Source organism: Phallusia mammillata, chromosome 5 (genome assembly GCF_965637545.1).
Source record: "Phallusia mammillata chromosome 5, kaPhaMamm4.hap1.1, whole genome shotgun sequence".
Classification (NCBI taxonomy): Eukaryota; Metazoa; Chordata; class Ascidiacea; order Phlebobranchia; family Ascidiidae; genus Phallusia; species Phallusia mammillata.
Window position 1 is genome coordinate 8,134,911 of NC_137256.1, and position 26,702 is coordinate 8,161,612.

General features: G+C 35.9%; 4 protein-coding genes across 7 annotated transcripts; 2 read left to right on the forward strand and 2 right to left on the reverse strand.

The window, feature by feature from the left end:
- Positions 1-699: 699 nt before the first annotated feature.
- Positions 700-9,404, forward strand: LOC145227696 (uncharacterized). Its single transcript, XM_080092582.1, has 11 exons — positions 700-972; positions 1,348-1,477; positions 1,879-2,032; positions 2,439-2,565; positions 2,839-3,014; positions 3,607-3,788; positions 4,289-4,400; positions 4,718-4,861; positions 5,553-5,623; positions 6,959-7,918; positions 8,262-9,404. The coding sequence occupies exons 1-11, from the start codon at positions 816-818 to the stop codon at positions 9,103-9,105; spliced, it is 3,057 nt and encodes a 1,018-aa protein (XP_079948708.1). The 5' UTR covers positions 700-815; the 3' UTR covers positions 9,106-9,404.
- Positions 9,087-25,722, forward strand: LOC145227697 (threonine--tRNA ligase 1, cytoplasmic-like). Of its 4 annotated transcripts, none has more exons than XM_080092585.1 (18): positions 9,087-9,143; positions 12,172-12,286; positions 12,577-12,687; positions 13,131-13,239; positions 18,223-18,343; positions 18,751-18,875; positions 19,059-19,194; positions 19,252-19,380; positions 19,644-19,751; positions 20,261-20,398; positions 20,645-20,811; positions 20,881-21,052; positions 21,416-21,544; positions 21,955-22,044; positions 22,107-22,195; positions 22,489-22,618; positions 23,028-23,249; positions 23,693-25,722. In XM_080092585.1, exons 1-18 carry the CDS (start codon positions 9,105-9,107, stop codon positions 23,816-23,818), a joined length of 2,256 nt encoding a protein of 751 aa, XP_079948711.1. In that variant the 5' UTR covers positions 9,087-9,104; the 3' UTR covers positions 23,819-25,722. The 4 variants fall into 4 exon arrangements, with proteins under 4 accessions (XP_079948711.1, XP_079948710.1, XP_079948709.1 ...); XM_080092584.1 differs by lacking the exon at positions 9,087-9,143 and adding an exon at positions 10,913-11,042; XM_080092583.1 differs by lacking the exon at positions 9,087-9,143 and adding an exon at positions 11,557-11,805.
- On the reverse strand, positions 13,540-17,712 carry LOC145227699 (uncharacterized). The gene is made up of 8 exons (XM_080092587.1): positions 17,585-17,712; positions 17,171-17,291; positions 17,073-17,115; positions 16,806-16,866; positions 16,678-16,731; positions 16,037-16,155; positions 15,175-15,304; positions 13,540-14,842 (listed from the first exon to the last, which is right to left on the reverse strand). Exons 1-8 carry the CDS (start codon positions 17,634-17,636, stop codon positions 13,566-13,568), a joined length of 1,857 nt encoding a protein of 618 aa, XP_079948713.1. The 5' UTR covers positions 17,637-17,712; the 3' UTR covers positions 13,540-13,565.
- On the reverse strand, positions 24,006-26,184 carry LOC145227700 (large ribosomal subunit protein mL63-like). Its single transcript, XM_080092589.1, has 3 exons — positions 25,913-26,184; positions 24,691-24,849; positions 24,006-24,302 (listed from the first exon to the last, which is right to left on the reverse strand). The coding sequence occupies exons 1-3, from the start codon at positions 26,092-26,094 to the stop codon at positions 24,074-24,076; spliced, it is 570 nt and encodes a 189-aa protein (XP_079948715.1). The 5' UTR covers positions 26,095-26,184; the 3' UTR covers positions 24,006-24,073.
- Positions 26,185-26,702: the final 518 nt, after the last annotated feature.

Consider the following 26,702-nt stretch of genomic DNA (forward strand, 5'->3'; position numbering starts at 1 on the left):
ACTATCTGCATATTATTCAATTACTGAGTTGAACGTTTAGAAATATGTTATCAATTCGTTTTGACCTCTGTTGCCACGGAAATAGTACGAAGGTTTGCTGCAGCGTATCGTCTTGCTCGTGCACTTGAATAAGCAAAAAGTTCTCGAAAAATGCTTGTGTTGATTGCTTTGTAATGCGCTTAATGAGGCGATTTGTGTAAAAAAAAGTTGGAATGTGAGGTTGCATGTATTTTTAGTGTGAAATTTCGAGCCAATAGCAGCGGACTTAGCGGTTGTTTGGTAATAAACACGCAAAAACGACAACACGTTTTGTGTGTGTTTTTTCAAAATTCTACAGATTCTGCTATTAATGTAGAAAACGTGACCAAACTGTGTTTACAAGATAACTCACAACAGCATATTGACCCCTCCATGTGACTTTACACCGATTCTTTCACGTCACCCGAACATTTATTGTGACGTCACTGATTTGTGACGTAAAATAGAAAAAAAAAATTAGAAAAAAAAATTTGCAGTTTTTTTTTCTGAAAAATGTTGCACAAAATTGCCTTTTCGAAATTTGTATGCACTTATTTTTTGTTTGTCCTCTGATGGTGATGCTCAGCTTTATGCAAAAAGAAAGTTCTGATGCTTAGCACTGACCAATGGTCATATTTAACTCTTATAACGTGCTGTATGAAGCACCATTCCTAATCTACATATTTTTGTGTATTTCAGAAAGCAATGTGTACCAGATGTTCAATGTGTAAAACTTTGTGCATTTCTGCTGGTTATATCATTTCATAAGGCCGTAAAATCACACCAGAAAATTCATTATGGCTAAACAGAAAATGAACACAGAGCAACTTGTTAAGAAACTGAAGTCAGTTTCCAACACACAAGACAGTATTCCGATGCTGTCTCTGTGGATCATTCACCACAAGTCTCATCACAAACTGATTGTGGATCAATGGCTTCAAGTTCTTAAACATTGTGAGTTGTTACATGAAAGGTCCATTCGTGAATGCTGACTAGAATTCAAAAACAAAGCCTTTAACAAAATTGGTTGAAAATATGTATCGTTAATATTGTCGTGATGCCAATTATACAATATTTTTAAAAAAAACACTGATTTCACCTTAAAAAGTGCAATTCCTGAGACTCCAAACTGTTGGTTGATCTTCATTGCTCAGCGATAAAATATGTTGTATGGTAATCTAAACAAAATTGATGACTGTAAATCGTGCATTTACATTATTTGTTTTAAATTTTACTAAATGTTATTATTAAAAATAACATTATGCTTTTCAATTGTGTGTGTATTTTTTTATCGACTGTGAAATATTATCTGTTTTTTTTACATTTCAGCTAAAAGCCCTCATCGACTGACATTACTTTATTTGTGTAACGACGTCATTCAGAACTGCCATCGCAAAAATGCTGATATTTTTAAGGATACATTTTGTGATGTGCTACCAGAAGCAATTACTTTACTGAGGTAAACCAACTAATGCACAATATGACTTGCATAGGCATATTTAAAAGGATTACTTTTTTTATTTGTTTCTATTTTGCTTGGTGGTAATAATTTCCTTTTTTAACTGTGGGAAAAAAATTAAATGTAACTTATAAGTTAAAAAAATGATAATTATCATTGTATTGGCACATTGCTTTATTGATATGTGACATTGAGTTATACCCACTAAAGATGTGGTAAGGCATTATTTTCAGCCTGTCTGTAAGTGCCAAAATACTAACTATACAAACCTATGCAGTCAATGTCTTGTCACCAGCTGCACTGATGGAACTTATAGGTCAAAACGGTGTGCACTGTTTGTAGCTTACTTATCATTGTATTGGCACATTGCTTTAAAATAAAATGTGTTTTTCTGGTTTCAGGGATAGTCTTATCAGACCCAATGTGGAAAGAGTGGTGAAGATTTGGTCGAAAAGAAAAGTTCTAGACAGTGAGATTACAGATCAGCTTATTGCTGCATTGTTGACCAACAAGCCTCCCCAGAAGTTAAGAAACAAGTTGCTGGTGGAATATAAGGTAAAAATCTAATAAACCTAAACCAATATTTTCAACCAAAAGTCAGAGAACTGAAATAAGTCTGTGAAAAGCTGTTAAGAGTCTGCTGACAACCCAAGACATACAACAACCTTTATAACTGCTCTGTATAGCTTCTGCACAAAGGTTACCTGAAGGCAAAATGATAAGACCAAAAACGGTAGAAAACACTACTTTAAGTAAATGAATTCACAGTTTTGTAAACAATTTTCATGCAATATTTGCCTTTTTTATAAAATTGTACATTAAGATCATAATATATACATGCCAAAAAAACTATGCAAAAAGTCATTTGTAGATGTAAGTTTTGTATGTTTTGCTTAACTTGGGATACCTTACACCAGCACCTATTTGTTACATAGTTTTATACAGTCTTAAAATTGTTTAGACTTCTCATCTGATCAACGAGATAAAGAAGTTTAAAGACCTGGAAGATGAAATAGAAGCTGAACAGCAAAGACTTCGTGCGATGAGAGTAGATGTTTCCAATTATGATGCAATAAGAAGACTAAAAGGTATAAGAATGCTGTTGTTAGCCTTACTCAAGTTACAATCTATAATTGTTGTCAGCATCTAATATGCATTGAAAATCAGATGAAATGGCATTTTTTATAATTTATTCGTGTTGAGTACATACAGTGTTTATTGAAATTTCTGTACACTGTTTATGAACGCAATTTGTTTTATGGGACCATGTTACCTCGTTCCTATGCCATGATAAGTATTTTAGGTCGTAATATATTTCTGGACATATTTTGCCAACAATAAATTTCTTCTTGTACACACAGACAAAATTGGAGGTGAAAAATTTTCCAAGGATTTCGAGGAATCAGCAAGCCAGGTTGAGTTGTTTTTGAAGCGCTACGATAAATTTGTGGAGAAGCGTAAACAGCTGTTAGAGCTTCTTGATCAGGGATCTGTTTATTATCATGCACAATACCATGAAGCACAGATTGTGGTCAATGTAAGTTATAAACATTTGGTTTTATACAAAATATGGTGCTTTTCGGGAAACATGTTTCCTTAAGTTAAATTCGATCAACAGTTTGTGGAATTTTAGGCAATTAGGCAATAGGAACTGAACCATGTCCTATATTCAGAAAAAAATGTATTTTAAGAAAATAAAATGTCTTACTTATGCAACAAAAGATGTATGTTAGTTAAAACAATGTTTTTGATGTGTTTTACAGAAAAAAACTCTTACAAACTCATCACTGTTTTTCATAATTTTCTGTTTTAAATTAGGCCACAAATTATGATGGCAAACATATAAAATACTAAGGGTTGTTGATAATAAGGTCAAAAAAGACACAAGGCAAAAACAAGTACATTTTTTTGAAGTAAGGACAACCATTTTTTTAGCATGTTGTCCATGAAGGCCAGGCCAAATCTCCAAAATGATAATGGTATGACAACCCAGCTTATAACACAAATGAAACAACAAAAATACAGTTACCAGAAGATTATTTTACAAATTATATTTGGCAGCAGCCACAATGTTAAATGGGAAAACCAATTTCCGCCTTAATTTGTACCTTCCCCACGCATTTCTGCAGGCTTACAAGAATTTCGAGGGCAGAGTTAACAAAATGAAGAGAGGTCTGGACAAGGTCAAATCAACACTCCCTCCTGCAATCACAAGTTCCCATAATAATAATGAGGCTTTTCAAATGCAAGCCAAACAACCTGATGGCCAGGAAGATATGGAAATGTCTGATGATGACATGGAAATGGGAAGGTATACATGGTTCTGATCTTTTTACACTAATTATAATGATTGTAACATAAACCAGACATAGTTTTGTGGGCCTATTTGCATAAAAGGTATGTATTTGTAGTGCAGTGGTTCCCAACCAGGGAATTTGAAAACCTGAGGGGAGGAAATTACTTTATTTTTTCATGTGGTTCATAAATAGACACTTAAGCTCTGGAAATATGGCCTGAAAATTTGATAAAAGTCCCAATTTTATGTTATCTTTGTATGCTTTAGCGTCTACTATGTAGTATATTAGGGAGGAATTCAGTGGAAAAGGTTGAGAACCACTGGGTTAGTGCGTGAAAAATGTTACCATTTATTCACCATTGCAATAAATTGTAATTTATTTTTGAGAGACATGGAATTTGTTTCTGCCACAATATTCTACTTCAAATGAATAATAGCAGTCAATGACGCCACCATAGTATATAGTATTTCCTGTATCTATTGCTATCTGACATGAACATCTGTTTTTTTTTAAGCAAACCCTCAAAAATTGTGGCCATCAACACCAGTTTTCTGAAACCTGTCCAGAAAACAAGCCAGGAAAAGCTTTCCGAAACTGAGCAGCTTAACAATGCAACTGAAAATATGGTAAGATCTAGTGGCTACATCCTGTTGAAAGAGATTAATTTCCTTTTTCTAGCCATAGCTTCACAGTTTTCAAAATGAGTGAATAACAAGCGCTTGTTGGAAATTGTCAAACAATTAAAAACACAACCTTGAATTTGAATGAAGGGTTAAATTAAACAAATATATTTGAAATGACTCAAAATTAAATATGATTGTTTGTCAATATTGTACACATTGCAAATACTATTCAGCTTGAAATAAACGTTAACAGGCATTTTAAGAAACATGTGCATACTGTCTGTGAAACATTTACAAAATTTAAGTAAAATATTTGTTAGCTTAAGTTGCTGGCAACTGGCCTGGATCCTACAAAGTCAAGTTCAGAACTGGTTGGTGATCCAATAAAGAAGGTTGGGTCAGGACTGATAAAGAGGCCAGGAATGCGAGGGGCGAGTGACCTGAAAACGACAAGTACAACTGTGGTATGAAATCGCAAGCTTATTAAATGTCATATATATTTGGCTAGATTTGTCACATTTCAAATCTTGGTACAAAAAGATCATTGCAATCTTGCTGACAGACGATAACCAAACAGTATTGTGTATGGCATTGGGCAGTGGTTCTCAATCTTATACGGATCGCGTACCACCTGACAACTTGTTCTATTGCTGCGTACCACCTAAACCCTGTTTGAATAGATAAATCAAGAAATGGGCCCATTTTCATAACCTGGTTAGCATATTCAGCAGGTTCAAAAGAATGTCCAAAACACGAGATTCGCCCAAACCAGGAGTGATCAGTTTTGTCAGTTGAGTTGAAATTTTATATCGGACTTAAATTATGTGTTGGCTTTATTCGGAAATAGGTATATCACAGAAATCTACTCACGTACCACCTGAAAAGTTCTGACATACCACTAGTGGTACGCGTACCACAGTTTGAGAACCACTGACATAGGGAATATGGGATGTATGTATAAAATGCTTAAAACAGGTGCCACATGTTTTGGACATATCATGAAATAATCGGCTTCTGTTTACAAATTATTGCCAAGTTTTTACAATTGTAAAATATACCATGGGTAAAAACTTGCCCTAATAGTATGTGTACAGCAACAACATGTCTTAAAAATAACTTTCTCCAAACTAAGGTCCAATTGCACATGTATTTCAGAAAAAGGAAATTCCCATCGGTTCTTTGACCATTACACGATCAATTGAACAAGCAGACAACGATTTTCTAAGGTATGAGTGTTTTTAAATTTATTCTATCTATGCCTAAATCCGAACATTGAAGTAGCAGTCTGAAGTTTTACACATGCATTTTCCTGTAAGCCCTTGCCTTATACAATGGCCTAACTTGACTTTCTCCTGCAGATAATAAATGATGCAGTCACACATTTACTTTTGAATGTATAATAATAAATTTTTTTCAATAGATTTCAACTTTAAAGTCGGTGATATGTCTGCTGGACAACACCGTCATGTCAACGAAAAGTAAAGTAGTTTTAAAAATACGTCTGCGATCCCAAAGCTTTCCAAAGCAGTTACAAAACCCATTTGCTCTTTGCTTGTCAATGTTACATATTGTAAATTCAAATTTAAGTTGTAGATGCCTTTCTATGTATAAGAGCATGACACACAGTTTGGAAGCAAAAATCTTGACCAGTTATCGATTATAAATTATATGATTAGAAAAAGTTTAGGAAAGTGTAATCTAAAGTCAATTTACCACTAATGGTTAAGCACAGTGGTGGTATTCAATTTTTTTTTTCACAAAAGCCGATTCTGTCACAAAAGTCACATTGTTTTAGCCATTTCATTGCAGTAAATCCATTTACAGTAACCAGTAATGCTAACCGGTTAGCTGATCTCATAATATTTTGTAAGACAAATCTATAGAACCAGTGCGAACCAGCTGAATCCCACCACTTGTTAAGCAGTAAAGCAGGTGTGGGGAACCTACTTAGTACTGCGGGCCGCATGAATTGCACAACATTTTCGGGCGGGCCAAATATATTTTTATTTTTCAAATTCCATGTAAAAATACCCTGAGCGCACGAGTGGTTTTATGTTTCATCACTCCAGATTTGATTTTTCTTTGCTGCTACATGTTTGCAACTAACAAGGCATACAGGTTTATCACTTATTTCAACTAAAAACTAAAAGTTTGTCTATTCTTTCTGGAACACCCTAGCTCCATTACCGGTCTGTCTTTTTCCAAGTATATATTTTAAATAACAATATAAGGATCCACGCTAATAGCTCTAAAATCATTTTGAAACTAACACCACATGACACATGATTTGTTACTGTTTTGTAAGGAAAGGCAATCAAGTGACTGTTATGTCACAAATATAGCAAGTGGTTTGAAAGTGTGGCAATTTTTATAAGTTTGACGTCATAATGTGGAATGGGGAGATTACCAGTAATGTCGAAACATTTTATTGTTTTTTATGCTATGTTGTATACTGTACTTTGACAAAATTGTGACAGGGGCCACATTAAAAAGGCAAGCGGGCCGCAGGTTCCCCACCCCTGCACTAAAGTTTGCAGCAAATATAATTCCTTTTCTTTTAGACTGGATCTTCCGAATGACATTGATGTTACACTTGGCAGTGAATCGCCTCCATCGCCTACAGGTTCACCCGAGCTCAACATCTCAAGCCCACCCCGTCATCAGAGCCTCGATTCGAGACTTGCAGACTTATTTAACAACGCAACACCAGGCGAAACTGACAAACCAATAAGTGACAGTGAATCTGATGTTGGAGAGATTCCAAAGGATCCTGAAACTAAACCTCAAATACCACAAACATCTACATCCTTGCTCCCTGGTTTAGGTGGGCTCACGGAAATAACTTCTTCAATTCCTGGACTCAACGCTACACCATCTGAAACTGTATCTATCATTGCACCAATAAACACTACACAAAGCACTGTGGAAGGAAACAGCAGTCACGCTATTCCTGTGATTGGTGGGAGTTTGCGTGCTTTAACTTCAACTACACAAGATGGTTCATCAACACCCACTTTGGATGAAACTCCATACACAGCGCAATCTAATTTGTCTGCCAGTAGTAATTTTACTGGTATGCCAGCTTTTCTTTCACCGCCCAGATTTAGCGGGGGCGATCCTTTGAGTTTCTTATCAAAATTCATGGACCAGGCAACAAACAGTAATTTACCCCTCAATGAGTCCATTACAACCGAACAAACATCTAAACCGAACACTGAAAATCATGTATGGCCACACACAGAAAAAGCGAATCCTGTCAGCACCAGTATACCATGGATTACAAGTGACTCAGTAACTTTACCAACTGAGCCATCAATTCCAGTTCCTCCTTCTTGGGACAGCTTTAACAAAAGTGTAGCAAAGATGACACAACCCTTTCCAGCTTCTAGCATTGCAAATTCTGAGTCTATCAACACATCTGTCCCATTACTGAAACATGAACATCCTGATGACTTACATGAGGAAACTCCAACAAAGAAAGGAAGATGGGCAGATAGCACTCATGAGGATACCAAATATGGGTTTGTAGTATAATTTGTGGTGAAATATGTGAACTGTACCAAATGTATGCATTGGAGAATTTTTGTACATTTGATACAAAGTTAGAGTATAATACTTTTTAGGGGCTTTACTTTTTACGTTTCACTAATCATCACTTTTGATAATCTGAAGCATGTATGAAATACAGGGATAAAAATTATAGAAATGAATGAAACCTGGATTTAATTTTTAACAATTTGGTTTGCATTTTTTTGACATTTTATTTACCATCCAAGGATATATATGTACCTTTAAGTGCATTAAATGTTGTTTAACTAGAGTAATTTTGGTATACATATTTAACTACAATATTTTTGTTTACAGGAAAGAACCATTAAACAGACAGGACAGTTTCCATGCAAAAATAGATGGCAGAAGAAACAGCAATCTCATCACCCTTTCTGGTCAAAGTGCAGACCAAAAACCAGTTACTACACCTACTGAGCCTGTCAGCACATCAGCTTATGAACCTATGGCCCACTTTAGGGACATCCTTCGCAGAAAATCAGCAGAGCACCCCAGTGCAGCACCACAAACCCAAATCGCTACAGAACATGTAAAAAAGGAACCACCCGAGCCTAAAACTGAAAGTGAATCTGATGAAAGCGTAATGCATCTGTCAACACAAGCGGTTATAACTGGCCATAGAAAAGAGTTAAGAGACTTTAAAAATACACAAGACACGATGCCTGAAAATGATCCGCATAGCTCATCAGTGTATGTAGCTTCTGACAGCCAAGATGAAGCCTTTGAAATGGAAAGAGAGGTCCCCTACTCAAATGCGGAGTTTTTGCCTCCTCTGTCTCATCACCAGGAATACCATGAAGCTGAGTTACACCGAAACAACGGGATAATGGCATCACCCATGCGGGGGCCGCCACCAGGACGAGTCCCAGTTTATCCAAGGGAACCGCACCCTGTGGGACCTCAGATTATACGCAGGAGAAGTTACCGCGAAGAAGACTTGCTTGACTACGAGTTAGGTTTGATACAAGAAGAGAGGCGAAGGGATGCTGCAATGATGGATTCGATTTTAAGCCACGAAAGACGTTTAATCCGTCCAGTCCGTCACCCACTAAGGCCTCGTATGCGCCTGAGACACCCAGGTCCAGCACCACCGCCGCGTTTTATGGGCCATCCAAGGCCGCCGAGAATGCGGTACTACTGATGAAGAAAGATGCTACGTTTTCAGTTCGTTTGGAAATGGTGGGTCTTGTATTGTTTTGTTGCGTGCTGCTGCTTTTATGTTTATGTTCCAAACCACGTACGTGTCGTTTGCAACCGGAATGTATATACCTAAAATGAGTTTTTTTTCGGTAAAGATAACGAATTGTTCGTTTGCTTATCTTGCTCTGATCCGAGAAATGACAATTTAAGTGACAAAGGGCATTTAAAGACGAAGAAAACAAGGACTGCTTGTTCTTACAAGAAGAAGACGATTACAATAAAGCTAAATAAACATTTAAAGCGACGTTTTTAGCTTAGGAAAAGCTTCACAAATCGTGTAAGTTGTTATAGGACTGTTACTAACCAAAGACAAAAAGGTTTTGTGCTAACAAACCTCCTTTTAACAAAGTTTCACAGATAAATAATAGCGCCGAGGTTGCGAAGCATGGAGCAGTACGCCAACTGCCGACGTCCGTAGGTTTCAATAAGTAGGGAAACAAAATAATTAAATGTAGTGTGTGCCAAATAGGCGCTTAAAATGATTTTAGGACATCCATTTAGCCCTTAAAATATAGGTGTTTGTTTCAAATTGGAATGCTTGCGAGACCAGCTGATTCGGTACAACCCCTGTAGCCTAATAGGCCTATGATTTATCGAGATATGCTGTGATCGCTGGTCTACATCGACGCTTCAGGGCTGACCCAGTATGGGTTCATCTTAGCTGATACGATCGAACTGGTGATGCCCTGCTACGAAGCTGACATGTGCAGCACACAAGGCAGGCAACGGTGTTTGTGATTCGACTTTCGACGGATTCTGCACTGAGCCTGTGTAGCTCAGTTGCTAGAGCGCGAGTCCTGGAAAGACTCCTGTCGCGGGTCCGAACCCCACCGCAGACTATATTTTTCGTGCCTGTGTCTTGCCATATGGGAATGCTTGGAAGACCAGCTGATTCGGTACAACGCCTTTAATAGGCCTGGCGTACTATGATTTGTTTTAAACGTTAAGAAAATACGAAAGCAGATTGATTCCTACTTGCCTATTGCACACGGCGGTATGCATATTAATTGAGGGTTCCTGAATCCTTACTTGACCCCGTTTTAATGCTTTTTCTGCATAGTTGGTGTTTTGCCACTATGTACATTACGTAGGAACGGCTACAGCCAACATTAGATGGGATAAAACCGCGTTTAAGTTGTCAAAGTAAAGAACTGACTTAAAAGTTGTAAACAAACCACGTGTCCAAGCGTCAAGCATGAGTAACTTTGGTCCGCGAAAAAGTATCACTCACGATAAACGTAGATATCACGATAAACGTAGTTAAATGTACGTGTTAATGTGCCAAAATATTGAAATATATGGCTAAAAATAGTAAGTTACGTGTGAGTAGATCACAAGTTCGTTAAGATGATGAAACTCGTCATCATTGGTAAATAATTGCTCTGATCTTTATAAGTTTGCTACGCTTCGTTGCTTACGAAGCAGAGGTGCTTGATTTTCAAGTGACGGCGTGAGCCAAGGGTTTGTCAAAATAGAAAGGTTTATATTCGTGGTTGAACTTTTCTGCTACATTTTTGCACACAGACTTAGATAAACATTTAACGCGTTTTTAGAAGCACTACTATTTTGACTGGGAGAACGCTAGCAGCCAACGTTAGTTTCAAATAATTGTTGATTGTTTTGTACAAATTTCGTATTTTACGTTAGGAGGCTATAGTAGTGTTTCACATAAGTCATTTTTGTAAACACCTTGTGCCCATTTTAATGCAATTAAATCAAGTTTTGGGAAAATTGATCCCAAGCAAATAAACAATTCTGTCATATGTCATTTCAGATGTTGAACCCATTGTTGGTTTAGTAAATTTCTCTATGCATGGGCTGCAAAAGTGGAAACCAATATTGTTAAGATTTGGAATTGGCAACTTGCGAAACAAAACGGTAGATAACACATTTTTTGCCATTTGTGGATGTTTGTATGAGATAAATGGCCTTACGGCCAAGACAAATTTGTAAACCTTTTTTTCTTTACAAATGAATGGAGGAGTTAAAACAATAAACATATACAGTTTGGTAAAATGCAAGTTAGTGCAGAGCAAGCAAAACTTATTGAGATGCACTGTTTTGTTTAGTCCCGATTAGGTTTGGAGTAAAAATATAAAATATCATTTATTGAATGTTAATTTAAAATTTTCAATCAACTCAATCAAATAAAAAAACATGTAATTTTTTGGACAAAATTGCTCAACTTTAGGGGCTAAAATGTCTTATCATAAGAAGTTGACTTTTCAATCTGGTGTGTGCATTCAATTGTGACCATGCATGTCGCGTTTTACCTGCTACCCGCTTGTTTTTATATGCAATTTTTGCAGTGTTTTCAAAAACAACAATAATCATAGCTTAAAACCATGCACAACCTGCAACATGTTTTTTTCTAGTAATTATTAAATATACAATTTTCAGATCAATAATGGATACTGTAGAAATAGTAAAATTAGGTATTAGTGAAGAAAACTTGAAAAACCTCGACAAGCACTTTGCAACAAATAGTTACACCTGTGGCTTTAACCCTAGTGAAGCTGATAATCAACTTGCATCAAAAATTTTGGACAGTAATCTTAGCATATCTTCATACCCAAATCTACAGCGTTGGTACGAACACATTATTAACTTGGGGCCACACAAACTGCCAAATTTTGTTGAGGTGTGTAGTATTTTTTATATTAGGTAAAAGGGTTAACATTATCCCGAGCAAAGTTGCTTGAGAAGAGAATATACAGAACATATCAGCAAAGTTTCTTATTTTTGAGAGTTTGAAACAATTAGGACTTATTGCAAATATATATATACCTGTTAAAAATAAATAAATAAAACTTGGTTTGTGCAAATGACCTCAAAGCTTCTCTAGCAAGTGCAGAAAACTGTGGTTTGCAATGTTTGCTTCTTCTCTGAGAAATGTTTCTTCTCAAAATATAACAGGCATGTTAAATACTTATCCAGGTTCAGCCAATGTAAATACAATTATTTTATGGAGATACCTTTGTCTTATTTTAAGTGTTTATATTTCCAGGTATCCCACCCAGTTAGAAAGTTGAGTAATATGGCTGACGTAGATAAAGAAAATGCTACCCCTCCAAAATCTGTTACTCCAAAGGAAAAAAAGCAAAAACAAGCAAAAACAAAAGGTACATATTGATTAAAAAAATAAATATGTGGGTTAAAGTATGTGGCTGCTGATTTTTGTACACATTAAAACATCTGGCCGTGTATAAGTTTGCGCTGGGTTTAGAAAAAAACACATAAGGTTTTGTTTACATGTGTGTTAAAGAATGCTGCAAGACTCATTACATATATAATTTGGAAATAAATAATTAGGAAATCGATCTAGGTATTATGCTCCTTAATGCAAACATCTTAATTTTGTATTTGGGAGGGTGGACCTTGCAGTATATTTGAAAAATTTGCTTTATAACAGGCGGAGGTGGAGGAGCTGGGATAAAAGAAATGCAACCATGGCCAGCTTACATACAGGAGAGACAAGAACTCTACGACAAACTAAAGTTGGAATGTGAGCAAATGCTCAAAGGTATTTTTTTACAGCAGAAAAATGAAACCCTGGCTAAAACATTAAATTAAGCCATTCTGCAGAAATAACAAGATAGATTGATCCAAAATATTGCTTTGTTATCTTGTGACATATCTTGTGACATGACATAATACTTTATTCAGCCGAAACCCTTGGAAAAATTGGTCTTTGCAATACAGTATCCACATAATGTATTTCCAAAGTTACCAGATTTACATATAATGTCTACATGCGAAATAACACATTGAAAATATAAGCTGCCCTTGACTGCATGTCGCACAATAGGTAGGGTAAAAAACTTTATAAGGCCATGGCTTACAATCCAATGAACACAGTGTGTGTAACTAAACTACACTGTGGGTGGAATGCTGCTTCTGTTCACTGTATTAAATTTGAAAATACAATTTAAGCCCAAAATACACTGGCTGTGTAAACATTTTCAGAACGCCAGGAGACACAATCTTCACCCATCCAGATCACATTACCTGATGGAAAAGTTGTTGAGGGCCAGTCATGGATAACCACACCTTACACTGTAGCTCAAGGAATCAGGTGTATTTTACAGTGGCAAATGTATTTTACATTTTTTATAACTGCATAAGCATTGATTGATAAGGTTATTATAAGGTATACAGACAAAGTATTCAAATTCTTTACAACACAACAAAAGTTTTAAAAAATTGACAACGAAAATATATATACAAAAGCTAAAATGTGTTAGGTGTAAATGGTTAAGCACACAAATGCTTAAAATTACAAGTAAAAATAACAAAAGAGAACATTTGGCAATGGTTTTTAGATTTCACAATACTTGATGAAAAATATGAATGAAAATAGTTTGACATAACCATTTGCATTGATTTTTACTCTTAAGTTCCTTACATGACTGCTGCTTTGTTTGATTCTGCTGTGTCAAATTCAACCTCAGTATTTACATTACTGTCAAGCTGTTGGTTATTTTCTACAGAAAATTCTTCTTTACTGTCCCATGCTGCAGGCAAGCTGTCTTTATCATTGATTGACTTATCGTCAGAAGGGTCTTTCTGCTTGTCTTTCACAGCACCTTGCAACATGGATTCAAAATCACCCAGGATATCCATGTTAAGTTTCTCCAAGCCAACATGAGGCTCATCGGTCAAACTATCACTGTTTTGTCCTTCATCATTGCTTTCTGCTGGTGATTTTTCTTCTGCAAATTCTTTTGGAGGGAGGACAAACTCTTTTCCAAGGTCACTGTTGTCTTCAGTTTCCTCAGATTCGCTATCTGTGGATGATTCAGAGTCTTCTTTGTTTTTTTCATACACATCAGCAACTGCAATGACTTGATTCTTTTCCTCTTTTGGATTAACCTCATGGATATCTTCATTTGGACCCTGGCTTTCATCGTCCGAGGCATTCTGATGTTTTGATTTAAAACTTGGTTGCTTGTTAACAGTGGCATAAACTGCATCCTCCAGAGGGTATTGAACTTTTTCCAATTCTTTAGCCACTTTGTCATTGTCCAATTCACTGGGGGAGTCATCTTTGTTCACATCTTCCTGGTCTTCATCTTCTACGACATTCACTGGTGTGATACTTTCACTTTCTTGCTTGTTTACAGATGCATAAACACCAACCTCAAAGTCTTCTGGATTTAAATCTTCCAAATTGTAACTACTTTCCATTGCTTTATCCTTTATTTGGGCCGGTGTATCAATTTCCAATTCATCGTACACAGAAGGTTTTTCTGAAGTTGTTGCTATGTTGTTTTCAGCATTTTCCCGATCACTAAGACTATTTGCCTCAGCCACACATACTATTGGGGTCGCAATACTTTCCAACAAAGGCAATGTTGCATTTTCTGTATTTTCTTTTTCTTGTTCCCCAAGTGACTCCATTGGTTTTTGCATTCCTTCATCCCATTTTGGGCTTTCCCTCTCATCTGGCATTTCCTGTTCTTGTGCTGTCTCCTGAATCGGTTTCTTGCTTACTGAAGGCCTTTTCTGCAGTTTTTCCTTTGGAAGATGGTCCCCATGGTCATAGCTTGCTTTGCTGTTGTACACAAATGCACTGGGAATAGGAGGGCGTTTTGCGAAACTCGTTTCTGCCGTTTCGTGTACATCGCTTTCTGGTTGCAGAGGCGAAGCAGGACTGGGTGGGAGCATTGATAAGCTTTCTGTAATTTAAAGGAATAACTAACAATTAACAGAAAAATATTACTCTCTAAATATCTGAGAAAGAAACGAACTATTTTGTGCATAGGCACTCAGCTGTGTGAAACAAAATTTTTAAATTACTGATTACAGCAACTCAAATAAGTTTTTCCTCCTGTTACCTGGTATATGTTTTTCTAATTATAGATTATGAATTGGAATGCAATAAAGCAATTAGATTAGATTTAGAATCTAATCTAATTTAGAGAGTGAAATTTTGAATTACTTATCTATATTTCAATGTACTTCCTAATAAGTGGTTTAAGTTGCATGCAGAGCTATCCATGTACACTACCTTTGTGCTTTTTGCTGAAAGTTGACGGTGGGATAGTGTTGTCATATTCTGATGCTCGTCTCGGTTGTGGCTGCGGAACAACTTGTTGGGCAATCGTTTCATTCCTGTAAGGATCCACAACTTGTGGTACCTGCAGAAAAGTTAATTGGAATAAAAAACAAACATTCTCTATGTTTGTGTAGAGCAGGGGTCGGCAGCCTTATACAGTTGCTTAAAACCAAGTCCCTTTGGGCCATACTAATTTTTCATGTATGTTTTTGTTCCCTTTACTGTTTATCATGTTGTTAAACCTTCCGAACTTTGGTAGTTATTTTTGTTAGGCTACTAGTATGCAGAGATACATAAACCAAAATACAACTTTAGGGACATTGATTTCTAATAGACTGAAATCTCAAAAACATTACAATAGTTCCGGTCACGTCTAAAACTGTGGGCCCGCTAGTCCCAGCACTTGGCACGCCTCATGCAAGTATAAAAACTGCGGGCCGACTTGATAAAGCCGAGGGCATGCCTGTCACGTGTCATTAAATTTTGATTTCGACAATATCTGAACGGCAAGCAATGGATATAGTGGGCTCGCAGTTTTTCCTTCCGAGAGACGCGACAAGCACTGGATATGGTGGGCCTGCGGTTTTCCCTCCGAGAGACAGGCCAAGCAATGGATATATAGTGGGTCCGCAGTTTTTATACTTGCTAGAAGTGGGCCTGCAGTTATTCAATTGCATGGGGCGGGCCAAGTGCTGGGCCAAGCAGGCCAAGTGCTCCAAGTGGGCCCGAAGTTTTAGACGTGACCGCAATAATTCAGTTGTTTGGTTTTTAGAGTCCCTTATTGAAAAAAATGTCACATATTTAGACTGTTTACCTGTTGGTCATCAAGTTCAGATGCACCAAGAGCTTGATAGATTGGAATATCTGGTAGTGGTGGGTGTTGTGCTCTGGGTTGTCTTCTAACTGTTGTGTTAACTGGACTGGCAGCTGGTACTGCAAATAGTGTTTCACAATTATGCATTCATGAACCTTTATGTTAATGCTGACAGGTAGTTTACTATTATCAAAATGTTAAAACTATTATCACCGGAAAAAAACAACACTTAATTGAAATGTGTTGAAACTGGATAAATTTTTTTTTAAACTCCATACACAGATCTGTTCATAAGTGTAACGAGGAAAGCAACTGGCAAATTAGATGTAAAAAGTGACATGCTTATTATTGAAATGTTTTAGCAAGTACTCTTGCCATCATCATTGATATTAGGAACCACATCAGTTACACCTGTTTATAACCACTGGATTAAATCTAGCAGAATATAACAGTCAAAAATTGCCTAAAAAGTGTCATGCCCTATTAATCGACTTTTTCGGCAATCACTGATGATTAAATCTATTTATGATACATTATTTCTGTTCATATAAAATGCTTCTTAATGCCTTTTTCCTTTTTTACACTATCTTATATGTCTAATACATGATTCACAACAAAAATGTCCATTTTTAACGCCTTACCTTGAGGTGCATTTGGAGCCAAATATTCAGCTTCATATGGTGGTGGAAGAGTGCCTAAGTTTTAATAAGTCTTAACATTAGTATTTCATGACATACCAGTGTGGATATTAGTTTGTGTTTCAAAATACCTTGTCTTTGCAACGATGTATTTATTAGTCTAGGTTCTGGAGCAGTTGGCTGTGTTTCATTCTAAAATACAGTATTTGGTAAATTGACAAAATTCTAAAATGATAAAATCAACTTCGCATTCATACACTATTGGTTTTGATGCTGCTTGTCAATGTGGTGGGAACACAAGTACTACTGGAATTTTGTTAGTTGGATAAACAACTAAATTTGGAAAACCAAAGCCATTTATCATGAAAATTGAAATCACACTACAAAAACATAAAAACCTGTTCTTGTAATTCTGGTTGAAAATCTGGATTTGTCCTTCCTCTATAATACAAGGAATTAAAAAAACACATTTAAAAATTTGCATTACAAGGGATACCTGTCATTGTCTTCTCTTCTAACTTCGCGTCGAGCTTTTCTTCTGGCGTATTTAATCACCCGTGTGTCCCAGAAAACTGCACTTGTCACCACAAATGACACAACAAATACTGCCCCAGCCACTAAAAGAAAAAAAAGCCTGGTATCACAACCTAAAAGTATTATTTTTGCAAATCAAGTTCGAAGATGTAAAAGTACTGGGCTTGTTGGGCTGGTTTGTTATAGGAGCATAAAACAGCAACTACATGTGACATATTGCCTAAAAGTCAGCAACGCCATTAGATTTATTAAAATTATTTGTTGTGGATTGTATTTAGACCACTAAGATATATCTGTTATCAATTATCTAAACAAAATTGCAATGTAATACAAATTAAACAAAGCAAATGTAAATCACATTAGGGCAAAACCCTACCTGCACCATAAGTATAGTACAAAATCGTCAAAGCAGATGGTTCCAACACCATTTTGTCATGCAAACTTGCTATCACTGTACTTCTCAATAAAATATATCAGAAAATTATAAACTGTAAATCTCGGAACAAAAGATCTTTTAAACACAACAATAAAAAATTGCCAGCTTTTATCAAGTTTTTTGTTATGTTCAGAAAAAACTCTCACAAGACAAGACAAAAAAACAGACTCTCAAAAAAAAGACTTTGAAAGCTTTGTCTGTCAAATCCCCCTGATGCTATATGGGGTCTGGGTCACATGAACTTTTTCTCTTTTTACGCTTGAGCAAGTAAAACTCCTCTTTTTTTGTGAGGTGCAATCGTGCGTCAAACTGTGGGTTGTGTTGCAGTTGTGCGATACAAAAATTACTGTTGACATGAAAAGTTTCATAAATTGCCATTTGCATACATATATAACACAAACACAAATGTACAAACTTTACTAATGAGGATATAAAATCAAAAATTCATTTTTAAATTTTTAAATTCTTACCATTTTTTTGTTTATTTCATTTTTCAACACAAAGATACATTTTTTTGTTTGATGGTGCAGCTATACCTTAAAAAATCCTTCTTATATTTATTTTTTCTGTTTTTGCAGTCAAGGGTTGGCTGACAGCTGCATCGTGGCCAAAGTGAACAATGTAGTTTGGGATCTCGATCGACCACTGGAGTCTAATGCCAAACTTCAATTGCTCAAGTTTAATGATGATGAAGCACAGGTCTAGTTCATTAACACAAATATCACAAATATAAAAACATGTTTTGTCACCAATTACGCACACAGATTTCTTAACGTAAAACCAGACTAAAAATATAAGAAGCAAATATACCTGTCACAAAGAATGTTGTATAATAAATATTACAACAAAAATGTTAGGTACATGACTGCCTTAATGTGGTGTGCTGGTAATAAATTAACACTTGTATTGTTGTTTTTATAAACAAAATTTAAGAAACAAATCACTAAAAACTAGGCCTTGGTTTAATGAGATTTTACTAAATTATCCACTACACTTGGTGAATAATTATTTCTATATGAGTACATCAAGTGCTTTTTGTTGTAACTTACATCTTATTAGATCTTGCTTCTTGGAAACAACAGTTTAATTCACTTTTTTTCTATTAGGCTGTTTATTGGCATTCCACTGCCCACATTCTTGGAGAAGCGATGGAAAGAACGTATGGCGGTTGCTTGTGTTATGGACCTCCTATCGAACAGGGATTTTATTATGACATGTTCATGGAAGACAGGTAAGAAATCAACCAAAAATAACAATGCTAATGTTTATTCGAAAAACAGCATTTTTGTTAATTACACTATGTAACAAACACCTTTCTATTGTTTTGATATGTGACTTTCAGACAACAAAACTGATAAGATTCTGCTATTTATAAAAAAAATGGTTGCATTTTGACGTGTGTTTTGTTTATTAGAATTGTGTCGGACAAAAATGATTTCCCAGCTGTGGAAGGAGTCATGAAATCAATTCTGAAAGAAAAACAACCTTTCGAACGATTGGAAATCACAAAAGAAAACCTGTTAAAGATGTTTGCCTACAACAAGTTCAAAGTAAGCCAACTTTATATTCATAAATTACACCCTAATACATTTTTTGTGTTCTAAAAGGTGCGAATTTTGAATGAGAAAGTCACCACTCCCACCACAACTGTATATAGATGTGGACCACTGATTGATCTTTGCAGAGGTCCACATGTTCGGCATACTGGAAAAATTAAGGCTTTTCAGCTGTACAAGGTAGCTAACAGTTTTGTATTAGATCCTTTGTTCTGAGCAAAAAGACACAAGCCATTATTTGAGTGTAGAAACATTAAAACATTCTGCTGATCGTCTGACAAAAGAATGACGACAAAAGTAACTGTTGCAACCTGGTGATGTTTTGCACTCAAATACTGTCTTGTATCTTTTTGCTGAGAATATTTAGAACCATATGTTGTATACCTGAGATCCTTTGTTGTTTTTTGTGCGAGAAAATTGCTAAACCAAATACTCTTTCACAGAATTCTGCAACATATTGGGAAGGGAAACAGGATATGGAATCGCTACAGAGAATTTATGGAATAAGTTTTCCTGACAAGAAGGAGCTGAAACAGTGGCAACAATTTCAGGTCTGCTTGACTAACACAACACAGTAACTTTCTGTTGTAAAATTACAACAAAAAAGCTTTAAAAATATGTTTTAAAATTACATATTTTTATACAACTGAGTTTCTTTACATAACAAGTACAAAGTAAAATTTTGGGCAGCACCTACAACTTACATCCCTTTCTGGGCAGAAGTAATTGTTGAGATTTCAGGTGGTAACTGCTTTTTTGTTGTTCAGGATTTGAATATTGTAAGTAAAAAATCACAGCTTTTCATAATTTTAAACCCAAGGTAATACTCGGAAAAATCTCAGATGAAACTCTGTATATAAAAAAGTCTTTCCACTAAACATTTTAATGATGTTTGTGTTTGTTATAAACTTGATTGTATTCTAGTGACATACATAACAACATGAATAGATGTAAAAAGCGACATGCTTTATTGTTCCAACTTTTCTGCAAGTACTCATGCCATCATCAGTGACATTATACCCTCCTACTCAGCTGAAACAATGATTATTCTTTTCCATAGGAAGAAGCAAAGCAAAGAAATCATAGGAAACTGGGAATGGAACAAGAATTATTTTTCTTCCATGAATTGAGTCCTGGAAGCTGTTTCTTCTTTCCTAAAGGGGCATTTATATACAACACACTCATGAAATTTATCAGGGTATTTCTTGCTAAGTTATTTAAAAAAATATCAGGGTTTTATCAATAATATGACACAAGTGAAGTATATTTTTTTTCATTCACATTTTATCAATTTTTTCGTTAACAGTTTCATCAAAATGCAAGGACACTGAATAACATTTGCTATCAAGTCAAGTGTCCTGTTGTTCAATAAATAATGCTTAAAGTGCACTGACTCTGTTTGTAACAGACTACACAACTTTATAACATTTGTGTTGCTTTTCAGGAAGAGTACAGAAAACGTGGATTTCAAGAAGTCATTTCTCCCAATATTTACAATGCCAAACTGTGGATGACTTCTGGACACTGGCAGCATTATGCGGAAAATATGTTCAGTTTTGACTCAGAAAATAGTAAATTTGCACTGAAACCTATGAACTGTCCAGGACACTGGTGGGCAAAATGAAAAATTTGTTTGTTGTTGCAAAGTATTAGCTTTTTGAAATGTTTTTGCTTTTGTAGTTTGATGTTTGCACATCGCAGTCGTTCATGGCGCGAACTTCCATTGCGTTATGCTGATTTTGGGGTTCTGCACAGAAATGAATTGTCTGGTGCCTTAACTGGACTTACCAGAGTGAGAAGGTTTCAACAAGACGATGCTCATATTTTTGCTATGCCTGAACAAATTAAACAGGTAATATAGTGGTGTAGTTTGTTGATGCCTTCAAAACTGTACCAACTGCCACATAAAACACAATGTACCTAGGATTATTTTTGAAGTCTATAATTAAGACATAATTACAAGAATTGAAAAAAATCACCAAAAAATAATTTGCGTCAATATTGCTATACGGACAAACATTGGTAATCGCATAATTCCCTTAATTGCTTAGAGATCTTAAATCCCAACCATAGCCATTTGTTGGGAAAATTATACTATTAACTTTATGCAAAAGCTAAGCTGGCAACTGTTTGTGAAATTAACTTCATTTATTTGCCAACTATGTCATATTTGTTCAAACATGTAATTTGATCATAAATTTGAATCTTTTTTCAGGAAATGGCAGGAGCTTTGGATTTCCTTAAAACTGTGTATGGAGTGTTTGGTTTTACCTTTAAACTTTTCCTCTCTACTCGCCCTGAGAAGTTCCTGGGTGACATTGAAATGTGGAATGATGCTGAAAAGGTTTAACAAAATTCTGTTTGATTTATTGCCGACTTTATGACAAAATTTTTAGTGATGTCAATTAATTTATTGTTTTTTTAGTTGTTAAACTGGATTTGGTTAATCCGGATCTTTGTCTAATTCAGACAAAACTTGATGTAGAAATAATTTGTAATATGGCAAGGCTTTAAAAAAAATTCCCAAACGACTCCAGATTAACCAAAGTTTACTGTACTGTACAAAAGTGTTGTGCAAATGATTTCAAAGCTGTACAAATTCTTTGTTTAGTTAAGTTAACAAGTAACTTTTCAAATGACATCTCTCTGTTTATACATAAAAGTGTCTGTATAATGCTGAACTACATTTTGGCTCATTTTGTATGGGTAATCTCAATTATAAAAGTTTTGTATGATTAATTTTAATTGTTCTAGCAATTGGAAGAGTGTCTTGATGCGTTTGGACAGCCATGGCAGTTAAACCCAGGTGATGGGGCTTTCTATGGACCAAAAATTGATATTCAAGTAAGGGCAAGGTTTTGGTACATTAACAACTATATACATTGCATAAGACTTTAACTTTTTAGATTATGGATGCATTACGCCGACCTCACCAGTGTGCCACAATTCAGTTGGATTTTCAACTTCCACTTCGATTTAACCTAAACTATGTTACGTAAGTTTTTCTGTGGAATACCTTGATGCCTAAAATCTCAAATAGCTAACAGACCAATACAAATTGTATATTCTCACTTCTTTCAAAATGAGAAATTGTTTTTTTTTTAGTTTTTAGAGTTTGTGGTACTTCTGAAATACATTTGAAAATAATGAAATGTCGTTCAGCTCCTCACCACACATCAACAGCAATTTGACCTTATTTTGTTTGTTTCTTTCACTTTTATACAAAAATCTGGTTCTAAACATGTAAACAAGAATACTGTTGAGTTTCACAGTTAGTTATGTTTTTAGTGGTGAAAACGATGAAAAGAAGAGGCCAGTCATAATACATCGAGCAGTACTTGGTTCTATGGAAAGAATGATTGCAATTCTTACTGAAAACTATGGTGGAAAGTGGCCTTTGTGGCTTTCTCCCAGACAGGTAGAACTTTTAAACATATGATCATGCACCAGAACGTCAAATGTTCTGTTTGGTCGAACACCAAGCATCTTTCGATGATGATGGTACATTGCTGATCACAAACATTACCATTTCTACACTAGTTTTGTAGCTTTCCGAGGCTCCTTACGTTACCTGTAGTGTATTTGTACAGGCCCCAGAAGTAGGTTTTTCTTCACTATCTAACGAATTTAAAAATTCTATTTTTGTTCTTGGATACCCTTTCGAACACTAGTTTCATATGTTAGCAGGGCATTAATATGCAAATTTAATGCTCGGGCCAGTTTGTGCAACCACTTGGCCAAGCACCAAGCGTCAAAAATACTCAGGTTCTGGCTCGGCTCATCTCAATCGGTGTGTGTACTTACAAACTGATGCTATATTATTGCAGGTGATGATTTTGTCAGTGTCAGTAAAATTTGATGACTATGCAGAGTCTGTAAGAGCAAAAATGCACGCAGCAGGATTGGAAGTAACACACCAATATGACCATGGGCTGACTTTGAATAAAAAAATTCGAAATGCACAATTGGATCAATACAATTTTATTCTTGTGGTTGGGGAAAAGGAGCAAGCCAATGGCACAGTCAATATTCGCACTAGGGACAATAAGGTCAGTATTTAAATCACCTAACATGTCTAAACTTTAATATGTATAAATATGCTATTTTATGTACCTTTTTAGATTGCAAGTTTTATTTTATTTTATTTTAAAATGACTTAAATGTGCATTACACATATATACAGTAAACCTTGGTTAATCCAAATCTTCGCCTAATACAGATAGAACTCAGGGTACAAATGATACGTATGTGGTAAGACTTGCTCTGATAGGCATCTGTTAAGCTTCGCCTAATCCAGGCACATTTTTGGGTCCAATATGGTCCACATTACCTGAGGTTTACTGCTCATATGCATAGCACCCATGCCTATTGTCATTGTTTCTGCTTTATTTTGATACAACTATACCTTTTTACTCTTAAGATACAATGTGTCCATTCTTAATAATGTCAGGTCAAGCGTTGATGCACATCTTTTAAGTTTGATCTATTTTAGGTACATGGAGAGTTTAAACTGGAAGCGGTAATCAGTCGCTTGTTGGAGTTGGTTGAATCTCGACACAAACATGCAGAAGACGATTTTGGGGAGGGTTTAAAGCCCAATGAAAATGCTGCAGCCTAGTTCTGCATCTGCACAGTTTTACCTTTTGCATTGGCATATTTATTAACCTGGTGAAAACCTTGTACATTTTAGGGATTGGTATTTTTCCTGGGCTGCTGCAGAGTGGCTTAATGTATTTGTAGTCATGTAGGAACTGTTGCTAACATCAAACTAGTTATGTTTAAGCTGCAGTAGTAAAAGTTAAACATTTGGACCAGCTGAATATGTTTTTTGGTGCAGTATCACATGAAATCAAACAACAAAACAATACATTTACTACCGAACGACCAAATAAGGTTCATCCAAAGTTTTGTGCTTGGGGTTCACCCTTTTTTGTTCCGTGTTTGAGTCTGGAGGAAATGATAAAGTGTTATCCGCTTGCAGTCTTAGTTTTTCAACAATTGGATCAGGTTTCGGCCACTGGTCAGGGAGGCGAGTAGGAACCATTGCATGTGCAAACTTCTCATGTTTGGGTCTTGGTTTGTCCAAACTTGAACTGTTCCACCTAAAAAATGCAACATATATTCAGCAGTCAGCACAATAACGACATGGAGAAATTCCCAGTGGTGAGATTCAGCCAGTTTGCACCGGTTGTATAGAACCGCCTCACGAAATTTTATGGGATCAGCGCACCGGTTAGCATTACTGGTTGCGGTCAATGGAAATATAACTTGTTGTAACAGAACTGGTTTATGCCCCAAACTGTTTCTTTAGGACCTACAGTAGCTGCTTTTCACATCTTAAAAGCATACTTCAGTTCTTGTCGTTTTCTTCCAGTTGAAAAAGATTATGACTGTACAAGTACATATTAGGCATTTTTTTGCTTCCAACTTTATGTCCAAAGGTGTAGGTTAGTTGTCATTAAATCAAAACTACCACTTCATTTTGCTCACTTGTTTTGTTCTAAAACATGGTTCCATCGATCTTCAAAACGGACATGTGGCCTCATGTTTATGCGAAACTTTGCATTCCTATACTCATAGTTATCTGTCTTGTTTAGTGCCACCACTGGACTGCCTTTGGTTTTCTGCACGTAGTTGTTTTTGAGAAAGCTGAAAAGGGAAAAACAGAATATAAATGGATAAACAACTTGGTATAGTGCATAATCGCCCAACAAATGTAATTATGGAATAGTACAAGTTGTTTGGAGCTACTTTTCCTTTTATGATAGATTCTCATCTAATTTTTTGTGGCTTATGAATTATGCCAGATTGGAAAGTTTTATTTTTGCGCGGAGGATATTTTTTTCGTCAAAATAATTGCGCGGATTTTTGCGCGGAATTACAATTTTCTGCGCGGATTGATAGACTTTTGATTGACAGGTGGATTTAACGATTAACGCAATTTGTATGTAACGCCTGCATAACTATCCAGTCGACAAAAAGAACAACTGAATAAAGTAATAAACACGACGAATCTTCAGTTTTGCTCCATTGCTCACGCAGCTGTTCTGCTAGATTCTACAATTTTTCATTTTCATAACGATTCAAACATTTGGCTGATTTCTTTCATGGGGATAGTTTTTGATTGCCAAACTGCCCTTAACTGTTTTTAATTATTTTTCATACAGAAAACATTATTTTATGTAACTTGCCCAGCCGACAGTCACTTTAATAGTCAAACTACGTCCTAAAAATACAGATAAATGTACTTTTAACGACTACGTTAGCGAAATAGAAATGCTATTTCAAGCGTGACGATCGAAAAGTTTCGATGTGCTTGACTGATTTGCGTGGATTGTTCCTGAAATAAGGTTTATGACGACATAGAACTTCATTGTGCAACGTAAATATATAATTTTAAAGAAAGTTTATTGTAGTTACCTACGAAAGCTGTGCTAAGTTGCGCGGACAACATTTTTTTGCGCGGATTACACGTAAGAAGCCTAAATTTGCGCGGATTACAAGGGGAAATCCAAAATATTGCGCGGAGGATAAATCCTCCGCGCAGGCCATTCTTTCCAATCTGGGAATTATGTAGGTCTCATTGTTTTAACTTTCAAATTTAAGCCACAGAACTATTGAGAGAGAAAAGTGGTAACGTTTACCAAAAATAAATTCATTTTTTTAAAAACAAATTGAGTTAAAAACGTCTTGTTTTACGAACGCAGCTTACTTTCCCTGTTCAGTGTTGAGGTACGGTCTTGTCAGCCACATTTCATTCGTGCATTCAATCTTGAGGCCTTCAACAAATTGTTGTCTGTCCTTTCGGCTGATTTTGTGTGGTTCCTGGTTTTTGCCGGCAAATTTTCTTCCTGGGATGCGGCCATACCGACATAATGCTAATGTTAGCTTCATGGCAGTTTTGTACTGCTAGTTTACCATGTTACTCGAGTTTAAAACCAAAAACAAACAAAAATCTGTGAACATGTTCACATAGAAACTTTACCACGATTTACAATAGAAATCAAACATTTTCTCCATTACTTTTTATGGCAAGTACAACTGCTTTACGTGTTTTGAAAAATAGCTTAACTGAACCTTTTGAACCTCTCAGCACCTGCAACATACTAGGGAAAAAAGCAATACAAATATATGAGTGCTGTTATGTATCCAGATAAGGTCTAGGCCAGGGGTGGGCAACCTTTGTCACTGTGGGGCCAAATACAATTGCGATAATTAGATCGCGGGCTGCACCTTTATATAACGTAATTTTACAATGTGATTTTACTTCATTGCATACCAAAAATGCCTTACTACAAGTAAAATTCGCAGTTGATTCTATGAGCATATTGTCAAGTCGCAAAAAAAACTACTACCGGGCGCACAAATCTGCCCAAAAAATATAATAATTGGACTCATTTGCGAGTAGGCTACATTTGAAATCCAAGTGTCTCTGCGGGTCGCACAACTTTAATCAATGGGCCGCAGGTTGCCCGCCCCTGGTCTAGGCCCTACCATGTTTT

What these genes read in the sequence shown, in the direction of transcription:
- LOC145227696 (XM_080092582.1), top strand. Translation starts at nt 816, where the DNA reads ATGGCTAAACAGAAAATGAACACAGAGCAACTTGTTAAGAAACTGAAG. An exon ending in TGCAATAAGAAGACTAAAAG is followed by an intron (nt 2,566 to 2,838) that starts GTATAAGAATGC and finishes TTGTACACACAG; the next exon opens with ACAAAATTGGAGGTGAAAAA. An exon ending in CATGAGGATACCAAATATGG is followed by an intron (nt 7,919 to 8,261) that starts GTTTGTAGTATA and finishes TTTTGTTTACAG; the next exon opens with GAAAGAACCATTAAACAGAC.
- LOC145227697 (XM_080092583.1), top strand. Translation starts at nt 11,572, where the DNA reads ATGGATACTGTAGAAATAGTAAAATTAGGTATTAGTGAAGAAAACTTG. An exon ending in AACTGCCAAATTTTGTTGAG is followed by an intron (nt 11,806 to 12,171) that starts GTGTGTAGTATT and finishes TTATATTTCCAG; the next exon opens with GTATCCCACCCAGTTAGAAA. An exon ending in AAAACAAGCAAAAACAAAAG is followed by an intron (nt 12,287 to 12,576) that starts GTACATATTGAT and finishes GCTTTATAACAG; the next exon opens with GCGGAGGTGGAGGAGCTGGG.
- LOC145227699 (XM_080092587.1), bottom strand. Translation starts at nt 17,636, where the DNA reads ATGGTGTTGGAACCATCTGCTTTGACGATTTTGTACTATACTTATGGT. An exon ending in AGAAGAGAAGACAATGACAG is followed by an intron (nt 17,116 to 17,170) that starts GTATCCCTTGTA and finishes CTTGTATTATAG; the next exon opens with AGGAAGGACAAATCCAGATT. An exon ending in TACATCGTTGCAAAGACAAG is followed by an intron (nt 16,732 to 16,805) that starts GTATTTTGAAAC and finishes ATTAAAACTTAG; the next exon opens with GCACTCTTCCACCACCATAT.
- LOC145227700 (XM_080092589.1), bottom strand. Translation starts at nt 26,094, where the DNA reads ATGAAGCTAACATTAGCATTATGTCGGTATGGCCGCATCCCAGGAAGA. An exon ending in CTCAACACTGAACAGGGAAA is followed by an intron (nt 24,850 to 25,912) that starts GTAAGCTGCGTT and finishes TTCCCTTTTCAG; the next exon opens with CTTTCTCAAAAACAACTACG. An exon ending in CATGTTTTAGAACAAAACAA is followed by an intron (nt 24,303 to 24,690) that starts GTGAGCAAAATG and finishes TGCATTTTTTAG; the next exon opens with GTGGAACAGTTCAAGTTTGG.